Source organism: Panulirus ornatus, chromosome 44 (genome assembly GCF_036320965.1).
Source record: "Panulirus ornatus isolate Po-2019 chromosome 44, ASM3632096v1, whole genome shotgun sequence".
NCBI classification, from domain to species: domain Eukaryota; kingdom Metazoa; phylum Arthropoda; class Malacostraca; order Decapoda; family Palinuridae; genus Panulirus; species Panulirus ornatus.
Window position 1 is genome coordinate 10,883,594 of NC_092267.1, and position 22,286 is coordinate 10,905,879.

A 22,286-nucleotide genomic window follows, 5' to 3' on the forward strand; every position below is an offset into this window, starting at 1 on the left:
GGAACAAGCAGCCTTGAAGGTGACAAGGGGATGGTTCTAGAGGGCGAGGAGACTTGCAGTATGGGTGATCATGGCTGGCTGGGAGAACCTGTGTGTCACGGGTCATTATCAAGAGGTAGTAGGATATGGGTGACCAAGGCTGGCCGGGAGGACCTGTGTGTCTAGGGTCCTGCTGTAACCATCCCACGAGGAGGCCACGCCCTCTGCTGACGGAGGATCCTCCAGGCACACTGGCGGAGGCAACACACGTGTTAAACCCTTCATCACCAAGTGCCTCTTGTTATGTAACATGATACCATGCTTGGCAGTGGCTGGGGAGACGTAATATATCATCACTTTGTCTGACAACTTTAGTGAAAGATGAGCACGTAATACTAGGGGAGACTCACACTGGACACAGGTCAGGTTAACCAGGTCGTAGGTCCAGGTCATCTGGCTGGAGCAGGTCACAGTGATGACACTCACGGGCTCTGGTGACGCCTGTGGGAGACGAGAAGACGGTGATACTGAGCTACGGTGGTGTTCCTATGGGTATGTGTGTGTGTGTGTGTGTGTGTGTGTGTGTGTGTGTGTGTGTGTGTTCGGTGGTACTGCTGGTGTTTTGTTGATAATTCTACAAGAGTGTTGCTGCTTCCCTTATTCCAAATAATTGTCCACACTCCAGCGTGAGTTTATATTATGCTCCTGTACAGCAGCTACACTGTTGTCCCTGTCCATTGAAAGGCTGCTGTGTCTGTAGATCTGTATGATGCCAGTCTGTGTCCCTGTAGCTCTATGTAGTGCCAGTCTGTCTCTCTGTTCTTGTGTGTGATGATAAGCTATCCTGTGTGGATGGTGTCTCCTTGTGTCCCGCACTCCACCTGATGTTTATCTCTGTTATCACATTGTTAACACTTTTCCCTTATCAATAGGACAAGTGTCCTTAGCCAAATCTAATTTCATCTAAGTTCAGTTAGTCTAACAAACATGGTTAAGTTAGGTTAAACATGTCCAAAGTTTAGGTTTGGGAAATTCTTATGGTAACTTGACTGTTACTTACAAGAAAAACTTCCTCTGGAACCAGAACCAGTCAACATTATCAGTGATTTATGTATGATAAGTTCTCTCATCGTGAAGCTGGTTCCTCACTTTCCTGTCTTGTGATTCATCCCTGAAATCGGTTGTTCTCTTTTCCTCTAACCTTCTAACCCTACATAAGAAACTCACATTTTTCTTGTTTATTCCTGTGAATATACATGGCGTCTACTGTCAATATTTCTTTTACATTTTCTTTGACGTATCTTAACGGTGTGTGACAATCCCCGAAATGTTGATATATACGTACATGACCTGGTCGGTGGGGTTGGACTGACCTCGCTGCTGGGGAAGAAGAGGGGATCCGGGCAGGTGTAGGCCAAGGTGGCCCCAACGTTGTTCTGGGTCAGGTTTTCTCTCATGACGCCGTCGGTAGCGGCTGGCGGGTCCAACAGACAGGCTAGGGAGACAGAGTATTACAATGACACGTTCTTCCTTCAGGGCAATGTGGCCTAAGCTCCCAACACCAGCTGATGACCTCAGCAATTGAACCAGGACACTAGATGGTTCCTGTCACTAGTTTCATAATATGCGTTTGTGACGACTCAAGAAGCTAGTGCTCGCGAGAAATGCATTAATCAAATAATTGTTGATAAATATTTCCGTAATACAGACGTCTGGCGTTCATTATTTAAAACCTGTTCATCTGTTTATCTTTTTGCTTTACATATTATCAAATACTGATGTCAAGCAGCCTAATCTAGTCTAAAATGGTTTAAGCAAACGTCATCATATTGATGATATCTAAAGAAATGATACCAGTTTAGAAGTCATCATAGGAGTATCACAGCAGACCAAGTCAGGCAGGTAAAGATTGACAGAGGACATGCGTCTCATGCATTCACCATTTGTGTGTGTGTGTGTGTGTGTGTGTGTGTGTGTGTGTGTGTGTGTGTGTGTGTGTGTGTGTCCAGGAGACGTCCTCCACGCGCCCTGACTAACTGTGGGTACAGGTGTACTGACCAGGGTAGCAGGGAGGCGCGGTGTCCCAGCCAAAAGGGGTGCAGGTGAGGTCCAGCTGGGTGGTAGTGAGGTTGAAGGCGTGGTCAGGGTTGCACGTGGCAGTCACGGTGGCGTTGATGTACCATGCGCTAGTGTTGACCCACGTGGTCGTCGCGTTCTCCACCAGCGGCTCCAACATACACACTGACCAGGACGAGACAGGGGTGAGGCAGGGGCTGGGGTGAGGCAGGGGCGGACAGGGGCGGGGGTGAGGCAGGGGCGGACAGGGGTGGGGGTGAGGCAGGGGCAGACAGGGGTGGGGGTGAGGCAGGGGCAGACTGGGGTGGGGGTGAGGCAGGGGCAAACAGGGGCGGGGTGAGGCAGGGGGAGACAGGGGCGGGGTTGAGGCAGGGGCAGACAGGGGTATATATACGAATCCGTGACTGTAGAACATAATTGGAACGATTGATTAATTACTATACAGAACAGTGTAAGATAATCCTCTGTATCTTACAATAAATTTTGACGATAGTTTGACTCGGTTCGGTAACAGACAAGTGTCATTCTGGTAGTTAAACTCAAGGAGGTGACATGGAGGACACCAGCAAGGGCAGAACTGATTTCTTATTGGCTATGGTCTTGTTGTTGGAGGATTTGTCCAACAAGAGCACGTCAGGGCATCACTAATGCCAACAACATTGGTTTTTGCCGCGTCGTAAGGTGATCGGTTACAGTGTACCAGCTGTTCATGTGGATCTGAATTATGATTTTGTGTTGTGGTGGGTGGTACCTGTTACTTCCTAGTACGGTAGTGGACGAGGTACCAGTGAGGCTACCGAGCAAGATGGCCCTAGTGAGGACTCATGTCGTGGTCCAGAGGGTTGTGTGGCAAGAAGGGAAGTCGACTGTACTGTATGGTGTAATGGAGTGGCAGGAGTGATGGACGGGAGTTAGTGTGATGGAGTGGCAGGAGTGATGGACGGGAGTTAGTGTGATGGAGTGATGGACGGGAGTTAGTGTGATGGAGTGGCAGGAGTGATGGACGGGAGTTAGTGTGATGGAGTGGCAGGAGTGATGGACGGGAGTTAGTGTGGAGTGGCAGGAGTGATGGACGGGAGTTAGTGTGATGGAGTGGAAGGAGTGATGGACGGGAGGTAGTGTGATGGAGTGATGGACGGGAGGTAGTGTGATGGAGTGATGGACGGGAGGTAGTGTGATGGAGTGATGGACGGGAGGTAGTGTGATGGAGTGGAAGTAGTGATGGACGGGAGTTCGTGTCTCGATTCAAAAGGCAAATTTTGTCTGTGTTCCTTGAGAGCTGTACTCTTTATTGTAATGTTATCAACTGTTGGTGTGTTATTGCTTATCGCTTGTCCATTGTTTCCGTTTTTTCAGACATATTTACAAGTAATTTAACTGCATTTTGTATACTTCCTAAGAATATGGTTCGGTGTTATGGAGGAAGTGAAATTCCTGGCCAGGATCTGTACAGCTTGTAATGGTTAGTTAGGATAAGTGTCAGTTTCTGATGTTTGCAACACCACATACTGCAAACCAATACCATCCTCACCTACTAGAGGTACCATTACACCTCTTGATAGTACCATCATTACCACCCAGGTTGAGTACGACCTCACCTACCATCACAAGGAGCAGGTTCAGGCAGGAAGGTGTAGAGGAACTCCTGGCTGGGGTCACTGATACAGGTGACCAACTGGATACTCTGGTTAAGGTTGGCAGCCATAGCGGCCGGGCAGGTGAAGGTGACGGAGCCGTTCAGGCGAAGGTGGTTGCTGCTGAAGTTAGTGTTTCCCTCGTCCCACACTGACAGCTGGGAAGCGTTACACACTGCCAGACACAAACAGACACGCTGGGTTACGACGGTTTTCATACTGTATGTTGATGACATCTTGTATGTTGATGACATACTGTATGTTGATGTCATCCTGTATGTTGATGACATCCTGTATGTTGATGTCATCCTGTATGTTGATGACATATCATACTGTATGTTGATGACATGTCATAGAGTATATTGACGACACATGCTTCAACTTTTGCTCTGTGATGTAAATTGTGAATGATTCTTAGTTGTATGAATTAGTACTACTTACTGTTGAGAGGTTCATTTATAACCTCAAGAACCTCATCACAGATCATCCCTGGAAGAGGGTTGCTTCTGTTTATATGACCATTAATTCAGGCCAAGTGTGACGAGTTAGTTGAAAATAAAGTTAGTCTGGATTAGTACTACTAACACGAGAGATACTGATCACGGCAAACGAGAAGATGCATCTATACAAGTGAGTAAACAGTAAGACAAGATGACAAGGTACAGATGCGCTTAAGACAAAAAGCTAAACAAGAAAAAATATGAGAGATAGCTGGAGATGGTAAGAGATACAGAGAACATCTCACCGTCGACAGCGAGACAGTCCAGCACCCCAGCAGGCTGCCATCCTCCCAGTTGACCCAGACACAATACCGTTTGTTCAGTTTCGTGGATGGTACCGTTCACGAAGTACCCCGGGTAACACCTGGGGGAGAATAAGGATTCCTGGTAACGCTGACTCCTGGTAACATCTGCGGAGAGTAAGTACCCCTGGTAACATCTGGGCAGGGTAAGTAACCCTGATAACATCTGGGGGTGAGTAAGTACCCTGGTAACATCTGGGCAGGGTAAGTAACCCTGATAACATCTGGGGAAGAGTAAGTACCCCTGGTAACATCTGGGCAGGGTAAGTAACCCTGATAACATCTGGGGAAGAGTAAGTACCCCTGGTAACATCTGGGCAGGGTAAGTAACCCTGATAACATCTGGGGAAGAGTAAGTACCCCTGGTAACATCTGGGCAGGGTAAGTAACCCTGATAACATCTGGGGGTGAGTAAGTACCCTGGTAACATCTGGGCAGGGTAAGTAACCCTGATAACATCTGGGGAAGAGTAAGTACCCCTGGTAACATCTGGGCAGGGTAAGTAACCCTGATAACATCTGGGGAAGAGTAAGTACCCCTGGTAACATCTGGGCAGGGTAAGTAACCCTGATAACATCTGGGGAAGAGTAAGTACCCCTGGTAACATCTGGGCAGGGTAAGTAACCCTGATAACATCTGGGGAAGAGTAAGTACCCCTGGTAACATCTGGGCAGGGTAAGTAACCCTGATAACATCTGGGGAAGAGTAAGTACCCCTGGTAACATCTAGGGGGGATGGGGGGGGGGGGGTTGTAGGTACCACAGGTAGACCGATATTAGTCAGTGGCATAATGAATGCAAGTCCACCTGTCGTCATCTACAGTGTTAGTGTAATCGGGATACAAGAACAGTGGAAGTTACCACAGGGAAGTTCCACTGGTAGCGAGTGTCACCAAACCCTTACTCCGCCACTGGCACAGGGCAGTGACGGACAGGCTTTGATTGGAAACACACACGGTCTCCATACTAACTTGTGTTTGTTAAGTTTGGAAATGAATATATTTGTTTAAATACTGGCTTTAACTGTAAACCTAAGAAGACTCAGGACTGATATTAGTAGGTAGTGTAAGTCCATGTACCGGGCAGGGAAGGGGAAGAGGGTGACCAAAATATATCATTATAGTTTCATCACCCTATTGGCCCGGGTTCCATGATGTGACCAGGGCAGACCTAGAGTTGGCCTCCGTGGGAGATGGAGGAGGGAGGGAGGTACTGCAGACATTACCTGTAGATGAGATGAGCCAACTCGCTAGTGTTGGAGACCCACTGTATCATGGCATCAGCAGCGGCTGGTGGTTCCCCCTGACAGCCTGACACACAACACAAGAACTAACATTACCACTCTGACTCCAGGCTTCGTCTTCTATTGTCAACACCTCAGACCTTGAGGAACATTATGTTCATATTCATAACTTATCATCACTTCATATATATGTGATAAACACTGTGTACTTTCTAACAGGGATATGTGATATTTATGTGATATACTAACTTTTCATGATATCTTCTAATACAGGAACCTGATATATATATATATATATATATATATATATATATATATATATATATATATATATATATATATATATATATATATATATATATTGGGAATCACAATTTTGCGCGTTTCATTTTCCCCGTGGACTCATAGGAATATATATATATATATAGGACACTCCCTTCCTGTCTCGCATGACGAGGGGCTTACCGTAAGGTCCAGGGTACTGGCACAGGAGCACTGTCCTGCTAGTCGTGTTGATGGAGATGGAGGTCAAACTCAGGGCTTCATCAGGGTTGGAAGGCACCCTGAGGCTGTAGTAGTGGTCAGGTCCTTGGGCCAGATCAGTCACCTCAGCCAGAGGACTGTACACACCATCCAGAGTCCAGTCACCGTTCATCCTGTGAGAGTACACCAGACAATACTGTGAGGGTGTACATGGCACTGGACTGTGATGGTAAAAATGACACTAGAGTGTGAAGGTACACTTGGCACTGTGCTGTATCCAGCTGTAGCATATAGTACACCACATATTGGCATAGTGTACACCAAACACTTGGACTATTACACCTATACTTAGATGTTTACACCAGATATTGTGGTAGGACACACCCAGAACACATGCATCCACATTACCTCAACCTAGGCATCAGAAAGGTTTTTTCTACAGTCACCTGTGCTCACTCGGGACAAAACATACAACAACAATTACAGGATATTCTTTTAAAATACGGTGCGTTGGACGTTAGTTTCTGCGCCTTCGCCTGATGGCACTTTGATCATAAAATGATGAAAGTTTTTCTGAAAGACATCTCCACATCCATCGTGGATATGTTAACGTTAACTGACCATTCTACCCACAAATGTGGCCCATGAAAGATTCTGTCTCACTCACAGTCTCTTTAGAAGAATGGTCTCGTGCAACGGGTCTCTCATTTATGGTCTCGTGGGATGGGTCTGTCATTCATGGTCTCCAGGAATGGGTGTCTTATTCGTGGTTCTCAGGTATGGGTCTCTCATTCATGGTCTCCAAGGTATGGGTCTTATTCGTGGTCACTAGGCGTGGGTCTCATTTATTGGAGACTTCCTACGTTTTTCACAAAATTGTATCTTTTTTTCATATAATCATAATTTCCATTTTTTCATGATTTATTCAACGTGGCGGGACCGTGCATGTTTACCTTCATGATGTATTCAGTTCACCACTTCTTTTGTGTTGCTGACCCTTACCAGTAACAGGAGAATAGAATACTTAAATAGTTGGAGCACCTAAACCAATATCTGTCTCATAACAGACCACTTTGGGAAGTCCTTAATACAACATTTCGTTAATACATTTTGCAAAAAATCATCTCGTTCTCTGTCATATCCACAGTCGCAAATACCAATGTATTTCACTTGTATTCACTTGTAATATCAATGTATTTCTGGCGTAAGGGATACCACTTTAATCTCTATTGTTTACGTTCTATTTAGAAGATTAGTTTTCATAAGCTTTCCTTTACTGACTAAGACATTCAAGGTTGTACTCATGAGTGTACTCACTACCGATGACACTTACGCACTGTTGAGTCCAATGACAACCTCAAGTGTCCCCTTGCCGTCCGTCAGCTCCTGAAGGACGGAAGAAAGAAGTGATTAACTTGATGGCCCCTGGAGGACTCGGTGAACAAAGTATCAGTAGACTACAAGCAGTCACAAGATAATGCTACGTAAATAAGAAAAATGGAATGCAACAGTAGTGTAAATAGGATAAACATTACATGACGTCTGCATGTGTAGTCAAAATATCTTTTTCTACAAGAGGGGATACATTCCGGGCTCCTGCACCCGCCCCTTTTAGTCGCCTTTTATGACAGGCAGGAGATACATGGAGAGTGTTCGTTCTGCACCCCTGTCCCCAGAGATAACACACAGACATACTCATCTTCATCCTGGTGGGTCAAAACGTTAGGTGACCATCAGTATTCTGGAAGCCAAAGGTTTGGGTACTCGCCCTCACCTTGAGTCCAAGATGTAATTACCGAGCCACATCATAGGTCCAGGAGATAAGTACTCACCTTAAGTACTCGCCTTCATTGTAAGCCCAGGAGATAAGTACTCACCCTCACTAAGGAGGCCAAGAACGTGAGAGTGTCCAGGTCTTGGGGGACGGCCAGAACTGAGTCGTAGACGTTACTGCAGTGCCTAAGGGCGTCCAGGACCCCGCCACTGAAGTAGGCAGCCATGTAGCAGCCTCCCTGATGTAACGTGAAGTTATCAGGACAGGAACCTGCAACACATATATCCTGCACGAGAAATGACATCCTCCAGAGGTACTCATCAAGGAAGGAGTCCATATGAACACAGACCTGGATATAACCATTTCAAAATACAGAAAAAGACAATCTGGGTTATAAACATAATAATGTTTCTCCTACAACACCGGCTTAATCTTCCTGTTTGCAGATATGTTTATAGATATTGATACTATTAATGTTATAATATATTAGTAATGATCATAGAATCCATCAAACATAAGCAGGACATGAATAGAAAGTTGGGTTGACGTGCATAGATGAACAAACGTTTCCCGTTATATCTTTGTTGTGGTTATACCTGTTGGTTAGGGTTAAGAGGAAATTGTTACAGAGTGGCCGGTTATTGTTAGAGAGTGGTGGTTAGATGGTTGGTTGATGTCTGGTGGTTGTATTGTTCTTATGTGATAATTCATATTGTAAATTGTTTACTGTTCTTGTTTCGCTAGTTGATGTAGATTGATTGTTGTCCTGGCTGATGTTACTGCACGGTTGTTGCTGCTGTTAGTGTATGATGTTAGTTGTAGTCTGGCTTGCTGTATGTCTGTGGTTGTGGTACAGAGAGGTACCTGTTGTTGTACCGTGGTAGTGGGGACGGCTACAGACACTGACCAGGGTACATGCAGATGTAGCGTGTATCAGTAGCCAGGCAGGAGTGGTACTTGTACCTGGCCTGGTACTGGTCAACTGAGCTCTCCCACATAGACATCACAAGACACGTCGCACCTTCTGCTGCCTGACGGGAAGACAAGACTCTTTAGTGCATACTAGAAGCTGTAGGTTTCTTGCTGTAGGTAATGCTGTCTTGCTCAGTGTGAGCTCGAAGGTATAAATGCCTAGCAAGATGTAGACTGATTGTGAGATGGTATAAACAAGCTCCCTGTGGGCACCTGCACAATAATGTACGTGTTATTTTGCGACCAAATCAAGCTACAAGACTCTTACACAGAGAAGGATACGAGCTCTATGGTTTCCTGTGCAGGGTAGTGGGAGACTATCATAGAGATAAGAGTCCCTTGTTCTGTCTCATGTCTGCCTGTCCAGTACATTATGTTAACAGTATTGCATAATAATAATAATAATAATAATAATAATAATAATAATAATAATAATAATGATAATAATAATAATAATAATAATAATAATGATAATAATAATAACAATAATAATAATAATAATAATAATAATAATAATAATAATACTAATGATTTACCATCCAGTGAAGACGTGCGCCAGCCAAAATCATACTGAGAAAGTGATTGCAGTAGAACTGGGTTAAGACAGTGTGAGACTGTACCAAACAAATGGTTCTGATGTAAACAGAATGAGTTAGTTTTATCAGCAGCTGGGACTGAACTGCTTCCGTCTGGTGTGCACGGGGTCGGGCGGCACCGTGCAGTTGCGGTGCTCCACTGCTACCCGGGGGATGAGGAATCTCTAGTGGCAGAAGGTGACTGTAGTGAGGATGATGCACTTAATTCCTCCTGAACTGTGGTATAAGGTCTGGGGTTTGGTTCCACAGAGCATGGAGGACCAGTGCGTTGAGCGCCACTTTACTGGAGTCGACGGGACCTCGACCCGGATGGGTCTAGAGATGGTCAGGCAAGCCAGCTGTCCGCTGTCTGCTGGGATCAGCTGTTCAGCTGTAGAAAAGTACTGGAGCTGGAGAGAATTTCTCACCTTGGTGGTTGGGTCGGGAATCGTCTCTGGTGACGAGAAAGATCAGGCGAGGGAAGCACTATATGGCTGCCAGAGATGGTGAGATACGCCAGGCAGTGTGTGGTGTGACCACTGAGCGTTGCCTCGGGCGCTGCTGCTGTATGTTGTTCACATTATTGCTTCCAGTAGTATGCTTATTACACGGAGGTCACAATGTATCATGAAACAGATAACATCTTGTCTGGAGGGAGTGTCCTACTGGCGTGTCAGGGTCGGCGAGGGGTGGACAGACAACCAAATTGCTGACCCAGACTGCTACAGACCCAGATTGCTACAGACCTAGACTGCTACAGACCCAGACTGCTACAGACAACACCACACAGTTTGCTCCTGCTTCATTCATCTTACCATAGTACAAGTCTGTAGATATGCTTACCTCTTGACTGCAACATTCTATTAGTTTAGTGCACTAGAAGAGGTCACGTATGCAGGAAAACAAGTCATGTATGCAGGAGAATAGGTCATGTATGCAGAAGAACAGGTCATGTATGGAGAAGGACAGGTCATATATGCAGGAGAACAGGTCATGTATGCAAGAGAATAGGTCATGTATGCAGAAGGACAAGTCATGTATGCAGGAAAACAGGTCATGTATGCAGAAGGACAGGTCATGTATGCAGGAGAACAGGTCATGTATGCAGGAGAATAGGTCATGTATGTAGAAGGACAGGTCATGTATGCAGGAGGACAGGTCATGTATGCAGGAGGACAGGTCATGTATGCAGGAGACAAAAGTAATAATGACACAGATTCATGCAATCCGGGTAAAGTCGACATCATACAATCAAGCTAAGTGTCGTCCACCCTAGGATGTGTCTACATGTTAACAGTATACCCTCATTACATGAGACCAGTAATGTGATACAAATCTTGACCTGACCTGACCTGACAGGTTGCGCCGGTCCCGGGGTCACAGTCAGCCTGGATGTCGGAAGCCAGAGGCGCTTTGGTGAAACTGCGGGAAAGATTTAGCCGATGTTACGAGGATATATATATATATATATATATATATATATATATATATATATATATATATATATATATATATATATATATATATATATTAACAACCCAGTTGATATTTTCGTCAGTAATTATGATGTTTGTGCAGGGTGACAGATTTACCATGAGTAATGGTCGCTAAACGAATAACGTTAGATTAATGACTAGTCATGCTCTCTAACACTGAGTCTGGTGGTTCATATTATGGCTGCGGTGTCACCGTCATTATGGCTGCGGTGTCACCGTCATTATGGCTGCGGTGTCACCGTCATTATGGCTGCGGTGTCACCGTCATTATGGCTGTGGTGTCACCGTCATGTTACCAACATAAAAAACTGTAGTTGAAAGACAAAAGGAGACCTGTGCGAGGTCTACAATGTGACCTCCTGCAGCATCCTGACAAGAAAATCAAAGTAACAAAAGATCAAGGAAATCAGGTCAGCTCACATGACCCGTCATATGAGTTGGTGTGATGAACTGCTGATGAAATCCTCATATATGTGGGCAACGTGATGGAGTTATCAATCAACCAACCCTGGGAGGGATTAACATTAGGTGTACACATAACTTCACTACACTCCACACCTTAACCTATGCATTACCTGAGGCATTACTCCACACTGTTCCCTTCAAACATGATCAACAACACCAGACTTGTTCTGGCCTTACAGAACTGCTCTCTTGTCCTCAGTCTGACTTGTGTCCACAATAACTGGCATGCGACTTGTTACACGCCTTTTGCCGCAGATGGAGTAGTAAACACCTGTTGCCGTAGGTAGAGTATACATACCTATTGTTATGGGTGGTGTAGTACACGTCTATTGCCGTGGGTGGAGTGTTACGCACCTGTTGCTGTGGGTGGTGAAGTAGAATGTGTCGTGGTGACCAAGTGTAGTGAGGTCGGTGATACTGCGTATCACAGCCAGGCTCGCTGAGGACTCCATGCATCTGGCAAGCAAAAGAACGAGCCTGGGTGTTAGGGGGTTCTAGTGGTGGTGTTAGGGAGTTCTAGTGGTGGTGTTAAGGGGTTCTAGTGGTGGTGTTAGGGGGTCTAGTGGTGGTGTTACGAGGTTCTAGTGGTGGTGTTAGGGGGTTCGATCATCTAGGAAGAAACTACCAATGGAGGACCACCATGTGGTGGGGAAAATCATTCTAGGATGATGTTTTCTGATCAAGATGCAGTCGCATACATTGAACAGACAGACTCACGCCACTAATCTATCATGAAAAAGGAAATTGAATTCTTGAATATGGATGTAATCAAAACATCATCTCATATTATTCATATAATGATAGTTTTTGTTTAGATGATATCTGTTGGTAGGGAAACTCTGGCCGCCCACATGTGGATCACATCTCGACCTTACCTGTTATATCCTATCTGTGTCTAATGAATGACGGTGACTTGTGTCGTGAACGCTGTGATGTTCTGTATTCTCCTGGGGGTCAGATGCAGGAGGCATGAGGCGAGGGGGCTGATAGTGGGGAGAAGTGCTGTGGGTAAGGGGAGGAGAGGGTGCTCATGGTAGGGATATAGCTGGAGAGAGACTCACCGTAGGGCGGCGCTGAGGACCCCATGGCCGCTGACCTCAGTCGAGAACTGATAACAGGAAGCTTCATCCCCAGCCAGGGAGAACCCCTCGGGGCATGTTGCTGTGGGGGAGAAACAAGTGTTGATGTGACAGCAGGGACTTGTGACCATCGTCTAATATAAGGATATATAGATAATGAAACATATAAGGCACAGTCTTGCCCAGTAAGAGGTAGAATACTTGCTCGTGCTCCCAAGTGACACAGAAAAGTATGGTGGACCGACTTGCGGTAAGAAAGCAGAGCCTGACCCGCCCTGTGTGGAGGGAAGGAAGGAGGCAGTACTCACGGGAGCAGGGCAGCACCAGGCCCGTCTTGTTCCAGCTGAGTTTCCCTTCGGCGTTCTCACGACACTGAACGTTACCGCTGGAGGTCCTCTCTGCCAACGGGCCGCCCTCCCTGTGGAACTCCCTACACTCGTAGGAGACAGAGCCCTGGTCACCCCGGCTGAGGGTGGCCGTTACGCTCTCCGTCCTCCGACTGGACACAGTTTTGCCGCTTGGGAGGAGGTACTCTCCATCCTCCAGCCAACTGGGATCCAGTACTCCTAGCGGAGGACACGACGTGGCTGCAGCAGGAGGGAGGAAAGAAGTATATAAGAGATTGTCTACTGACACGGCTGCCGTAGGAAAAGATAAAAAACAGAAAGTGTGATCAAAACTTTAGCCAAAAGTTAGCAGTGAGCAACACACTGCTGCTGAGCTCAGTCTTATGTTTCACTCAGTTATCTGTTGAGAAAATTGATTCCTCAGCACAGAACGATACGCCACTCTCATGCACGGGTCAGGTGGGTTCCTGTAACTAGTCATCACGGGTCAGGACACTTTTATCAGACATAACAAAACGAATGACATTCTGTTGGCTGTGGACACCTGCCAGGCTCACATATGCAAGTTGTGGTAATGTGACATCTTTCTGTACTTATCTGTGCATTTGTGGCCTGTTTTATCTCTGCACCAGCGTTATAGTGACATGTGGTTGTAACTTTACGGTGACTTGTGCCTGAATATTTACTGGTACTATGACGACCTCTCATATCTCTCACGATGACTCGTATTGCAAAACTCATCTGTCATAGTCATGTCTGCTTTGAACGTACCTCTGTCATAGGCCTGCGTCCTGATCCGCACTATGGCTGAGACGGGAATTCTCCTCAGACTCGGCCAGGTCACCTTCCCTGCCCCCACCAGTGACTGTAAGAGAGACATCTATGTGTAAATCGTTTTTTAGTGGGTAAAAAGATCTCCCTGCGTAGGTAAGAAGTCTCTCAATGGATGCACTTATCTCTCCGTGGCACAGAGAGACAAAGAAATGACTTTCATGAGACAAACGAAACACAAAACGTATTTTCAACAAAAAGAGAAGAGAGACATGACAAGACAACAAACACCGACAAGAGATTCACACAATACAAGTACGACAGATTGACAATACAAGCAAGACATAAGCAACACAAAAACATAAGAAGCGCGTTACTGACACAGACATGCATGAATAAAGAAAACACAACAACTACAACAGCTAAACACAAAAAGAATATACAACAAGCAAACAAAAACAAACATCAAATAATCACGAGCACAAAAGACAGATTAAACCACACCAGATGTTCACAAAACCCAGGCACACACACACAACAGACAGAGACACAAGACAGAAAACATAGACAAAATAGACAGTAAACTTAATCACAGTAAACAAAACGATACAGAAGCAAGCAAACTGAATACAGCAATTACAACAGAAGGCAGAACACAGAAAACAGATACTGTGAATACAATAAACAAACTGAACGTTTACAGTACCTTGGCAGAGAGGAGAGGGAGTATACAAGACAAGCACAAGCAAGTCATCACCACAGACAGACGAAGGATAAGTACCACAGACACTACAGACGGAGACATCACAGACAACAAGACTCACCGCCAGGGGGTCGGCGCCATCAGCGTACCACCACTGGTATGTGTCGGAGAAGGTCAGGTTGACATTGTGGACCAGAGAGTTGCCTGGTGGAGAGACAGATGATGGAAAGAGTTACCGTATGTCAGACATGGTCACACAGTAACCATGCAAGTGTCAGGGTCACACAGTAACCATGCAAGTGTCAGGGTCACACAGTAACCATGCGTGTCAGGGTCACACAGTAACCATACAAGTGTCAGGGTCACACAGTAACCATACAAGTGTCAGGGTCACACTAGGCACCACACAAGTGTCAGGGCCACACAAGGTACCATACAAGATGAAGGGTCACACAAGGTACCATACATGATGAAGGGTCACACATGGTACCATACAAGATGAAGGGTCACATTAGTTACCATACAAGATGAAGGGTTACACTAGGTACCATGCAAGATGAAGGGTCACACAAGGTACCATACGTGATGAAGGGTCACACATGGTACCATACAAGATGAAGGGTCACATTAGTTACCATACAAGATGAAGGGTCACACTAGGTACCATGCAAGATGAAGGGTCACACAAGGTACCATACATGATGAAGGGTCACACATGGTACCATACAAGATGAAGGGTCACATTAGTTACCATACAAGATGAAGGGTCACATTAGTTACCATACAAGATGAAGGGTCACATTAGTTACCATACAAGATGAAGGGTCACACTAGGTACCATGCATGAGGGTCACAGAAGTGTGCCTCACCAGCGTTGCCGTGGTAGTCTCCCACCTCCAGCAACTGGTTCTCTGCTCCCACCTGCAGGTGGTCGTAGGTGGCGTGGTACGTCACCCCTTCCTGGTCCTTCAGCACCACCTGTGGCAGATATGACGTCAGGTGGTTTCCCTGAAGGAACCCATTACAACCCCTAACTATCCGTCACAACCCCGTTTGTATCCATCACAACCTCGTAACTGCCCATCACAACATACTATAACCTCGTCACTATCCATCACAACCCATGCCAGCCCCATCATTATAGATTGCAACACGGTCACTATCCATCACAACCCCCTCACTATCCATCACAACTCCGTCGATAACCATCACAGCCTATTTCAACTGTCATTATCCATTACAACTCTATCACATTCTAACACCAGTCATCACCACACAGGTCCTGGGACAGTCTACCTGCAGCGCCAGAGGTCGCTCCGATCCGTCAGGGTTGGTGTTCAAAGCCGCCAGGTGTCGTATGTCTGTAAGTAATTAAGATGTTACTCATACAGCTGCTGGTGCAGCTCGGGTGGCAGAGTCGAGTGACAACTGCAGAAGCAGGTGTCTGAGTTTGGTAGAGTGGATGAAAGAAGGAAATAAGGAAATTGAATGTAAATGTGAATGAATGCAAGATTATTGCTATGTTTAGTTGTGAAGACAATTCATTTGAAGCGTGAGGTGGAATAGGGAAAACTTGGAGGAAGTGGCGTGTTTTACATACCTGGGAGTGGACATGGCGAATGAAACCATGGGAGGTGGAATGAGTCACAGGATGGTTGAGAGGACAAAATATTCGGCGCACTGAGGATTGCGTGGAAAGGTCACTGTCCATAAGGGCAAAGATGGACATGTTAGACAGTTTAGTAGTCCCTTCGGTGCTATAGAGGATAAGTTACATGTGCTGGAAATGAAACGTTTGTGAATAATATGTGGTATAAGAGGGGTTGATCAAATGTGAAATGTCAGGGGTAAAAGGGAGATGTGGTAGTAAGTGGAGTATGTATGAGACAGCTGGTGAGAGTATGCTGAAATAGTTTGGATATATGGAGAGGATGGGTGAGGACAGCTTGACTAAGAGGGTATACATGTAAGACGTGGATAGAACAAGGAATAGGGGGAAACCCAGGAGGGGTAGATGGGTGGAATGAAAGATGCTTTGAAGACTTGGTGCCTGAACATGCAAGAGGGTGCGAGGCATGTAAAGGATAGAGAAAATTGGAAGTGCGATTTACAGGAGACGATGTGCTGTCATTGGATTAAAGCAGGGCATATGTAGCGGATGGGGGGAACCTGAGTGTGGATAAGGAGCTCTGGTTTCCGTACATTATACATTAGAGTCAGTGAGTAAATGAGAGCGAATGATGCCATATTTTCGTCTGTTCGTGGCGCTAGCTCGCTAACGCGGACACTGGCACACATGTATGAAAAGAAAAATGAAAAAAAAAATTTAGTTATACAGTTGTAGAGACACTACTACAACAGGTGGATGAGCCTGACATGTGTAGCAATTGTTATGGTACAAGCTACAGTGACTGGTTGTGTGTAAGGCTGAGGGAGGCGGGTGGTACGTGAACCAGGAGGCAGTCGAGGATGATCAACCCATCACTGTTGATAAAACGTCATGATCCTCTTGTGGGCATCTGCACAACGGCCTCGTTCAACAATCAAAGCACTCGTACTGTACCGCTGTTCTGGTTTTCCAATGTTTTGGTGTCTCGTGTTCGGCAGACATACGTGAGATTTAAAGTAAAAATGAAAACAGTTCCAAGAAGACCAATGAACTTCCCTCTCGTCAAAACAAGAAAACAATATTGAAACAGAAGTATAAGCTGGGGGGTGTTATCAGTTAAGTTGGGGGTGTTATCAGTTACGTTATGGAAGTTATTAGGTAAGTTGGAATTCTATAAGTTAGGATGGGGGATGTTATTAGCTACCTTACCTAGGAAATACTGGGTCCCCTCACTAAGGTCGGGTTGGTCCTGTTGACCCCCAGCGTCCAAGGGCCAATCTTGGCCCTGCCTGGATAGGGTTGTCCACCCGCCCTCAGCCCACTCCTGACCCGTCTCGTCCACTTCACACCACACCTGTATACCACAGTACATACGTTAGATGGTGTACACCACAGTAGATACGTTAGATGGTGTACACCACAGTAGATACGTTAGATGGTGTACACCAGTGCGTACGTTAGATGGCGTACACCACAGTGCATATGTTAATGGTTTACAGAACTCAGTGCGACACGGCATTGTAATATGAATATTATCATTAAGCGTCAGTTGGGTACATATAGATTTCCTCATAAAGCTGTATTCATGTGCCGTTGTACATCGCATGTCCTGTTGTACATGTATACTGTGTGCCAGTATACAAGACCTTCTACAGTCGTGAATCTGGAAACACATCAACTAAACAATTCTATACTCAGTTCAAACCCAACCCCCAACCCCAGCAATTCCTGCATATTTAACAAGGAGATCGATGGTTCGTGATGAGAGTTAATGTTAAATGTTCAAATATTCATTTTTATTTATTTATTTTGCTTTGTCGCTGTCTCCCGCGTTAGCGAGGTAGCGCAAGGAAACAGACGAAAGAATGGCCCAACCCACCCACATACACATGTATATACATACACGTCCACACACGCAAATATACATACCTATACATCTCAATGTACACATATATATACACACAGACATATACATATATACACATGTACATAATTCATATATTCATACATTTCCAGCGGGGGGCTGGAAATCCTCCCCTCTCATTTTTTTTTAATTTTCCAAAAGAAGGAACAGAGAAGGGGGCCAGGTGAGGATATTCCCTCAAAGGCCCAGTCCTCTGTTCTTAATGCTACCTCGCTAATGCGGGAAATGGCGAATAGTATGAAAAAAAAAAAAATATATATATATATATATATATATATATATATATATATATATATATATATATATATATATATATATATATATATATATATAACGCGAGTATGAATTCATTGTGGGTCGTATTTTAGTACAAACATCGCGTGCAGAACCAAAGTGGAGAGAGCCCGGTACATTTAATACTGTTTAATTCGGACGTTTAATAAGAAGGCAAGTGACCAGTACGACAGAACACATCAATAGCTCAACACAACACAATTTTCAACAAATCTAGGAGACCATTTCTTTGAAACATTGGTCCCCCAGCCAAGAATCATGTCAGGGAAGGCATTACCTCCTGTTTACTTACTAGAGAATGGAATGGCCTTAAGTTGAACGAGCCAACCATGAATTGTGTCCACATCCTCTGGGACGTGCTTAACACCCATAGGATACTGTACAGTGACCTGATAATGTATTCATCAAACATTCTAAATGTTATTATGGAAGATAAACATTTTGTAGCAAAGAATACTAGGTGAAACTCTCTCTCTCTCTCTCTCTCTCTCTCTCTCTCTCTCTCTCTCTCTCTCTCTCTCTCTCTCTCTCTCTCTCTCTCTATCTATCTATCTATCTATCTATCTACCAACCTATCTCACACACACACACACACACACACACACACACACACACACACGCAGTCAAATCCCTTAACTTCATTATTCATGACGCTTTTAAGCCTGTTCTTTATATCTGTTCAAGTCCTTAACATCTGTTTTTAAACCCTCCTTCGTTGTGTTGTCTATGACCCCTTAACCCTAACACCCATTTGTTTTATTCATTCCAAATCTTCCTTTCTTAAATTTTCGTCATCCCCTGAACACCCTCTCTCTCCCAGTGCCCTCTGAGCCTTACCTTGCCACCCTCCTTCAGTACCTCCTAATCCCCTTAGCACTCTCCAGTACCCCCGGCTCCCTCCCTACCACTCCCTGACCTCCATCATACCCTCCCTACCACTCCCTGACCTCCAGCATACCCTCCCTACCACTCCCTGACCTCCATCATACCCTCCCTACCACTCCCTGACCTCCATCATACCCTCCCTACCACTCCCTGACCTCCATCATACCCTCCCTACCACTCCCTGACCTCCATCATACCCTCTCAAGAGCCCCCCTAACCCCTCCCCTCCAGTAATTGGCGCTTCGACACACTTCACTTAGGAGCTTGTCTACGCTTTCTACTGGTTGCTATCAGGTGTAGGCTCTCCCATCCCTCGCGCACAAGGGAATGACCCCTGACCTCTATTATTGACCTCTGGCCCCTACTGTTGACCCCTGATTGCTGTTGCTGACCCCTGACCTCCGCTGCCGATCTGACCCGCTGTTGGTCCCTGACCTCCGTTGTTGACCTCTAACCTCCGTTTTTGACCCCTGACCTCCGTTGTTGACCCCTGACCTTCGTAGCTGATCTATAAGCTACTGTTTGTCATGTGTTTCATGTTTCTTAATGATTGTTTCAAAGTTTTTCTTGCGTATGACGTCAGGATTACTGACCCATATTGTTACAGCAGAAGACCTGCCATCTGATGACACACATACAACACCTTACGTCCCTCCACTGTACCGCCTCTCCTCTACACCTTGTCAACATGAACATCGGTCGGATTTTATATTGCCAGTTTTTGTTCTTTAAAGAAAAAAAAAAAAGACAATTTATTCCAAGTACAGCTCCTGAGCTGACTCCAACTACGTCTGGTGACAGTCTTCACTGAATCGGTTACATGTTGTAATGATGTAATTGTCAATTATGGTAAAAATGTAATGTCATCTTAGTGCAATGTTTAAGTTCCACTTTCCCCTGTGTACTGAACACATGGACCAGGCAGCACCTGACATATCTTGGAAGTGAGTGACTCACCTGGACCGTCTGGTGGGTGAGGAGGCCAGAAGGCATCACTTGGTAGATCCCGTCCTCCTCAAACTTCACTTCCATCAGGTCAGTACAGTCCCGGGGCACCTCACACTCTGTGGTGGACCACACCTTCTGTTGTCACTCGTTGTTGTCCACACCCTGCCTGGCTACCCACACCCTCCCAGGCCAGCTACACCCTACCTGGCCATCCACACCCTGCCTGGCCACCTACACCCTACCCGGCCATCCACACCCTGCCTGGCCATCCACACCCTGCCTGGCCACCTACACCCTACCTGGCCATCCACACCCTACCTGACCACCCACATCCTACCTGGCCATCCACATCCTACCTGGCCACCCATACCTTCCCTGGCCACCCACACCCTACCTGGCCATCCACACCCTGCCTGACCACCCACACCTTCCCTGGCCACCAACACCCTACCTGGCCATCCACACCCTCCCTGACCACCCACGCCTTCCCTGGCCACCCACACCCTACCTGGCCACCCACACCCTACCTGGCCATCCAAACCCTGCCTGACCACCCACACCTTCCCTGGCCACCAACATCCTACCTGGCCACCCACACCCTACCTGGCCACCCACACCCTACCTGGCCACCCACACCCTACCTGGCCATCCACACCCTGCCTGACCACCCACACCTTCCCTGGCCACCCACACCCTACCTGGCCACCAACACCCTACCTGGCAATCCACACCCTGCCTGACCACCCACACCTTCCCTGGCCACCCACACCCTACCTGGCCACCTCCACCCTGCCTGGCTCTACCATACCTACCGTTATCACAGTGGTCCAGTATGGTCGTCCAGTTTCCTTCGTTACAGAGGCTGATGCTAACAGGCTCCCAGGAGAGCCAGGCCAGGCCTGCCTCACACTTGTATATCATGGCCATCTTCTGGCCAGCGTCGTCCAGGGTCTCAAGGACCAGGATGGAGCCCTCCGGGACCGCTGGATCAGATGCACACGCCGCGCCCGTATACTCCTCCAGACCTGGCCACACACCACATCAACTGTCACTGTTATAATGTTATGGTGGGTCAGGGTGGGCTGGCTGCTTCCATTACGACTGGGTTGGGTTAGTGTCCCACGATCGTGCCTCCATCATCAGTCACTTTACCATAGTTAGCAAGAACCAGAGCCTCGTTATGATGAGTTATTAGTCGGGTGACGACAAACACAAGGACACGTGACCACACTACATCTTCCCTGGCAGACATGATTAAAATTTCAGCTCATTTGATTTGCTTTTCTCTCACTTAAATCCCTGAACTATTTACTCGGTTGTGTAGTTAAGATATATACAAAGATATAAAAAGAGGTTGCAATACGTGGATAAGTCGACAGTCACAGATATCTATGCTTAAAAGGGAAAATAAATCTATATGTAGATGTACAGAAAGAGATAAAGTATGTAAGCACGTAGGTAGATGCATAGACTATGACTGAGAGATAGACAGATACATTGATGAATTTACGGAAAAACTGATAGACTGGTGGAGAGATATGAAACTGATATGTGAACACGTCGGTACATACATGACTGTACACATGAGTGTATGTATGTAAGGAAGCAGTGAGGACAGATGTGCTACTGACCCGTGTCAGCGGTCGACACGCAGTATTGTTGCTGGACACTCCAGGTGTTGTTCTCCAGGCAGAAGGACAGACGAACTCGTACATCGCTGCCACTCACGAGTTGGGAGGCATTCTTCGGGCAGGACAGAGCCACCAACTCTCCCGGGAAGACCTCATCCACTCGCATATCAGAGTCAGAGGGAACCTGCAGGGGCGGACAGCTGGCCTTCACCTCCATCACTCCTGTGACACCTGCCCTCGCCGAGAGGCGCCATATGAATAGTAAAAACGGTTGTAATGATACTAGTAGTAGTAGTAGCAATAATGATAATAATAATAATAATAATAATAATAATAATAATAATAATAAATAATTATTGATAATGTAAATAGTCATGATAAAAATAATCATCAAAATATAGGAGCGAGGGTAGCGATGCTGTTCCCTTTGGGGCGGGGTAGCAACTAGAATGGATAATGGCAATTATGAATATGTACAATATCCAAGATGGGATGAGCCAATGAATTCCTAAGATTAGAAGGGGCTACCTATGAACCCAAGAACATTGTTTCTTCTCTTCCCTACTTGGTTTTGGATCACCAGAGATTATTACGCCC

The 22,286-nt window shown here is 46.0% G+C and overlaps 1 protein-coding gene across 1 annotated transcript in view; it reads right to left on the minus strand.

The window, feature by feature from the left end:
- LOC139762732 (uncharacterized) overlaps positions 1-22,286 on the minus strand; it is a 29,592-nt gene that overhangs the window by 3,654 nt on the left and 3,652 nt on the right. The window contains exons 2-24 of the mRNA XM_071687781.1: positions 21,690-21,920; positions 20,871-21,083; positions 20,068-20,174; positions 17,217-17,361; positions 15,695-15,759; positions 15,268-15,376; positions 14,520-14,602; positions 13,696-13,789; positions 12,886-13,164; positions 12,560-12,659; positions 11,853-11,954; positions 10,890-10,959; positions 8,898-9,021; positions 8,094-8,260; positions 7,550-7,602; positions 6,199-6,389; positions 5,716-5,800; positions 4,435-4,553; positions 3,658-3,864; positions 2,038-2,220; positions 1,353-1,474; positions 390-480; positions 154-230 (exon numbers count right to left, since the gene is read on the minus strand). Of these exons, the coding sequence (XP_071543882.1) occupies positions 154-230; positions 390-480; positions 1,353-1,474; positions 2,038-2,220; positions 3,658-3,864; positions 4,435-4,553; positions 5,716-5,800; positions 6,199-6,389; positions 7,550-7,602; positions 8,094-8,260; positions 8,898-9,021; positions 10,890-10,959; positions 11,853-11,954; positions 12,560-12,659; positions 12,886-13,164; positions 13,696-13,789; positions 14,520-14,602; positions 15,268-15,376; positions 15,695-15,759; positions 17,217-17,361; positions 20,068-20,174; positions 20,871-21,083; positions 21,690-21,920 (3,017 nt within the window). The remainder of the gene's footprint in view (positions 1-153; positions 231-389; positions 481-1,352; positions 1,475-2,037; positions 2,221-3,657; positions 3,865-4,434; positions 4,554-5,715; positions 5,801-6,198; positions 6,390-7,549; positions 7,603-8,093; positions 8,261-8,897; positions 9,022-10,889; positions 10,960-11,852; positions 11,955-12,559; positions 12,660-12,885; positions 13,165-13,695; positions 13,790-14,519; positions 14,603-15,267; positions 15,377-15,694; positions 15,760-17,216; positions 17,362-20,067; positions 20,175-20,870; positions 21,084-21,689; positions 21,921-22,286) is intronic.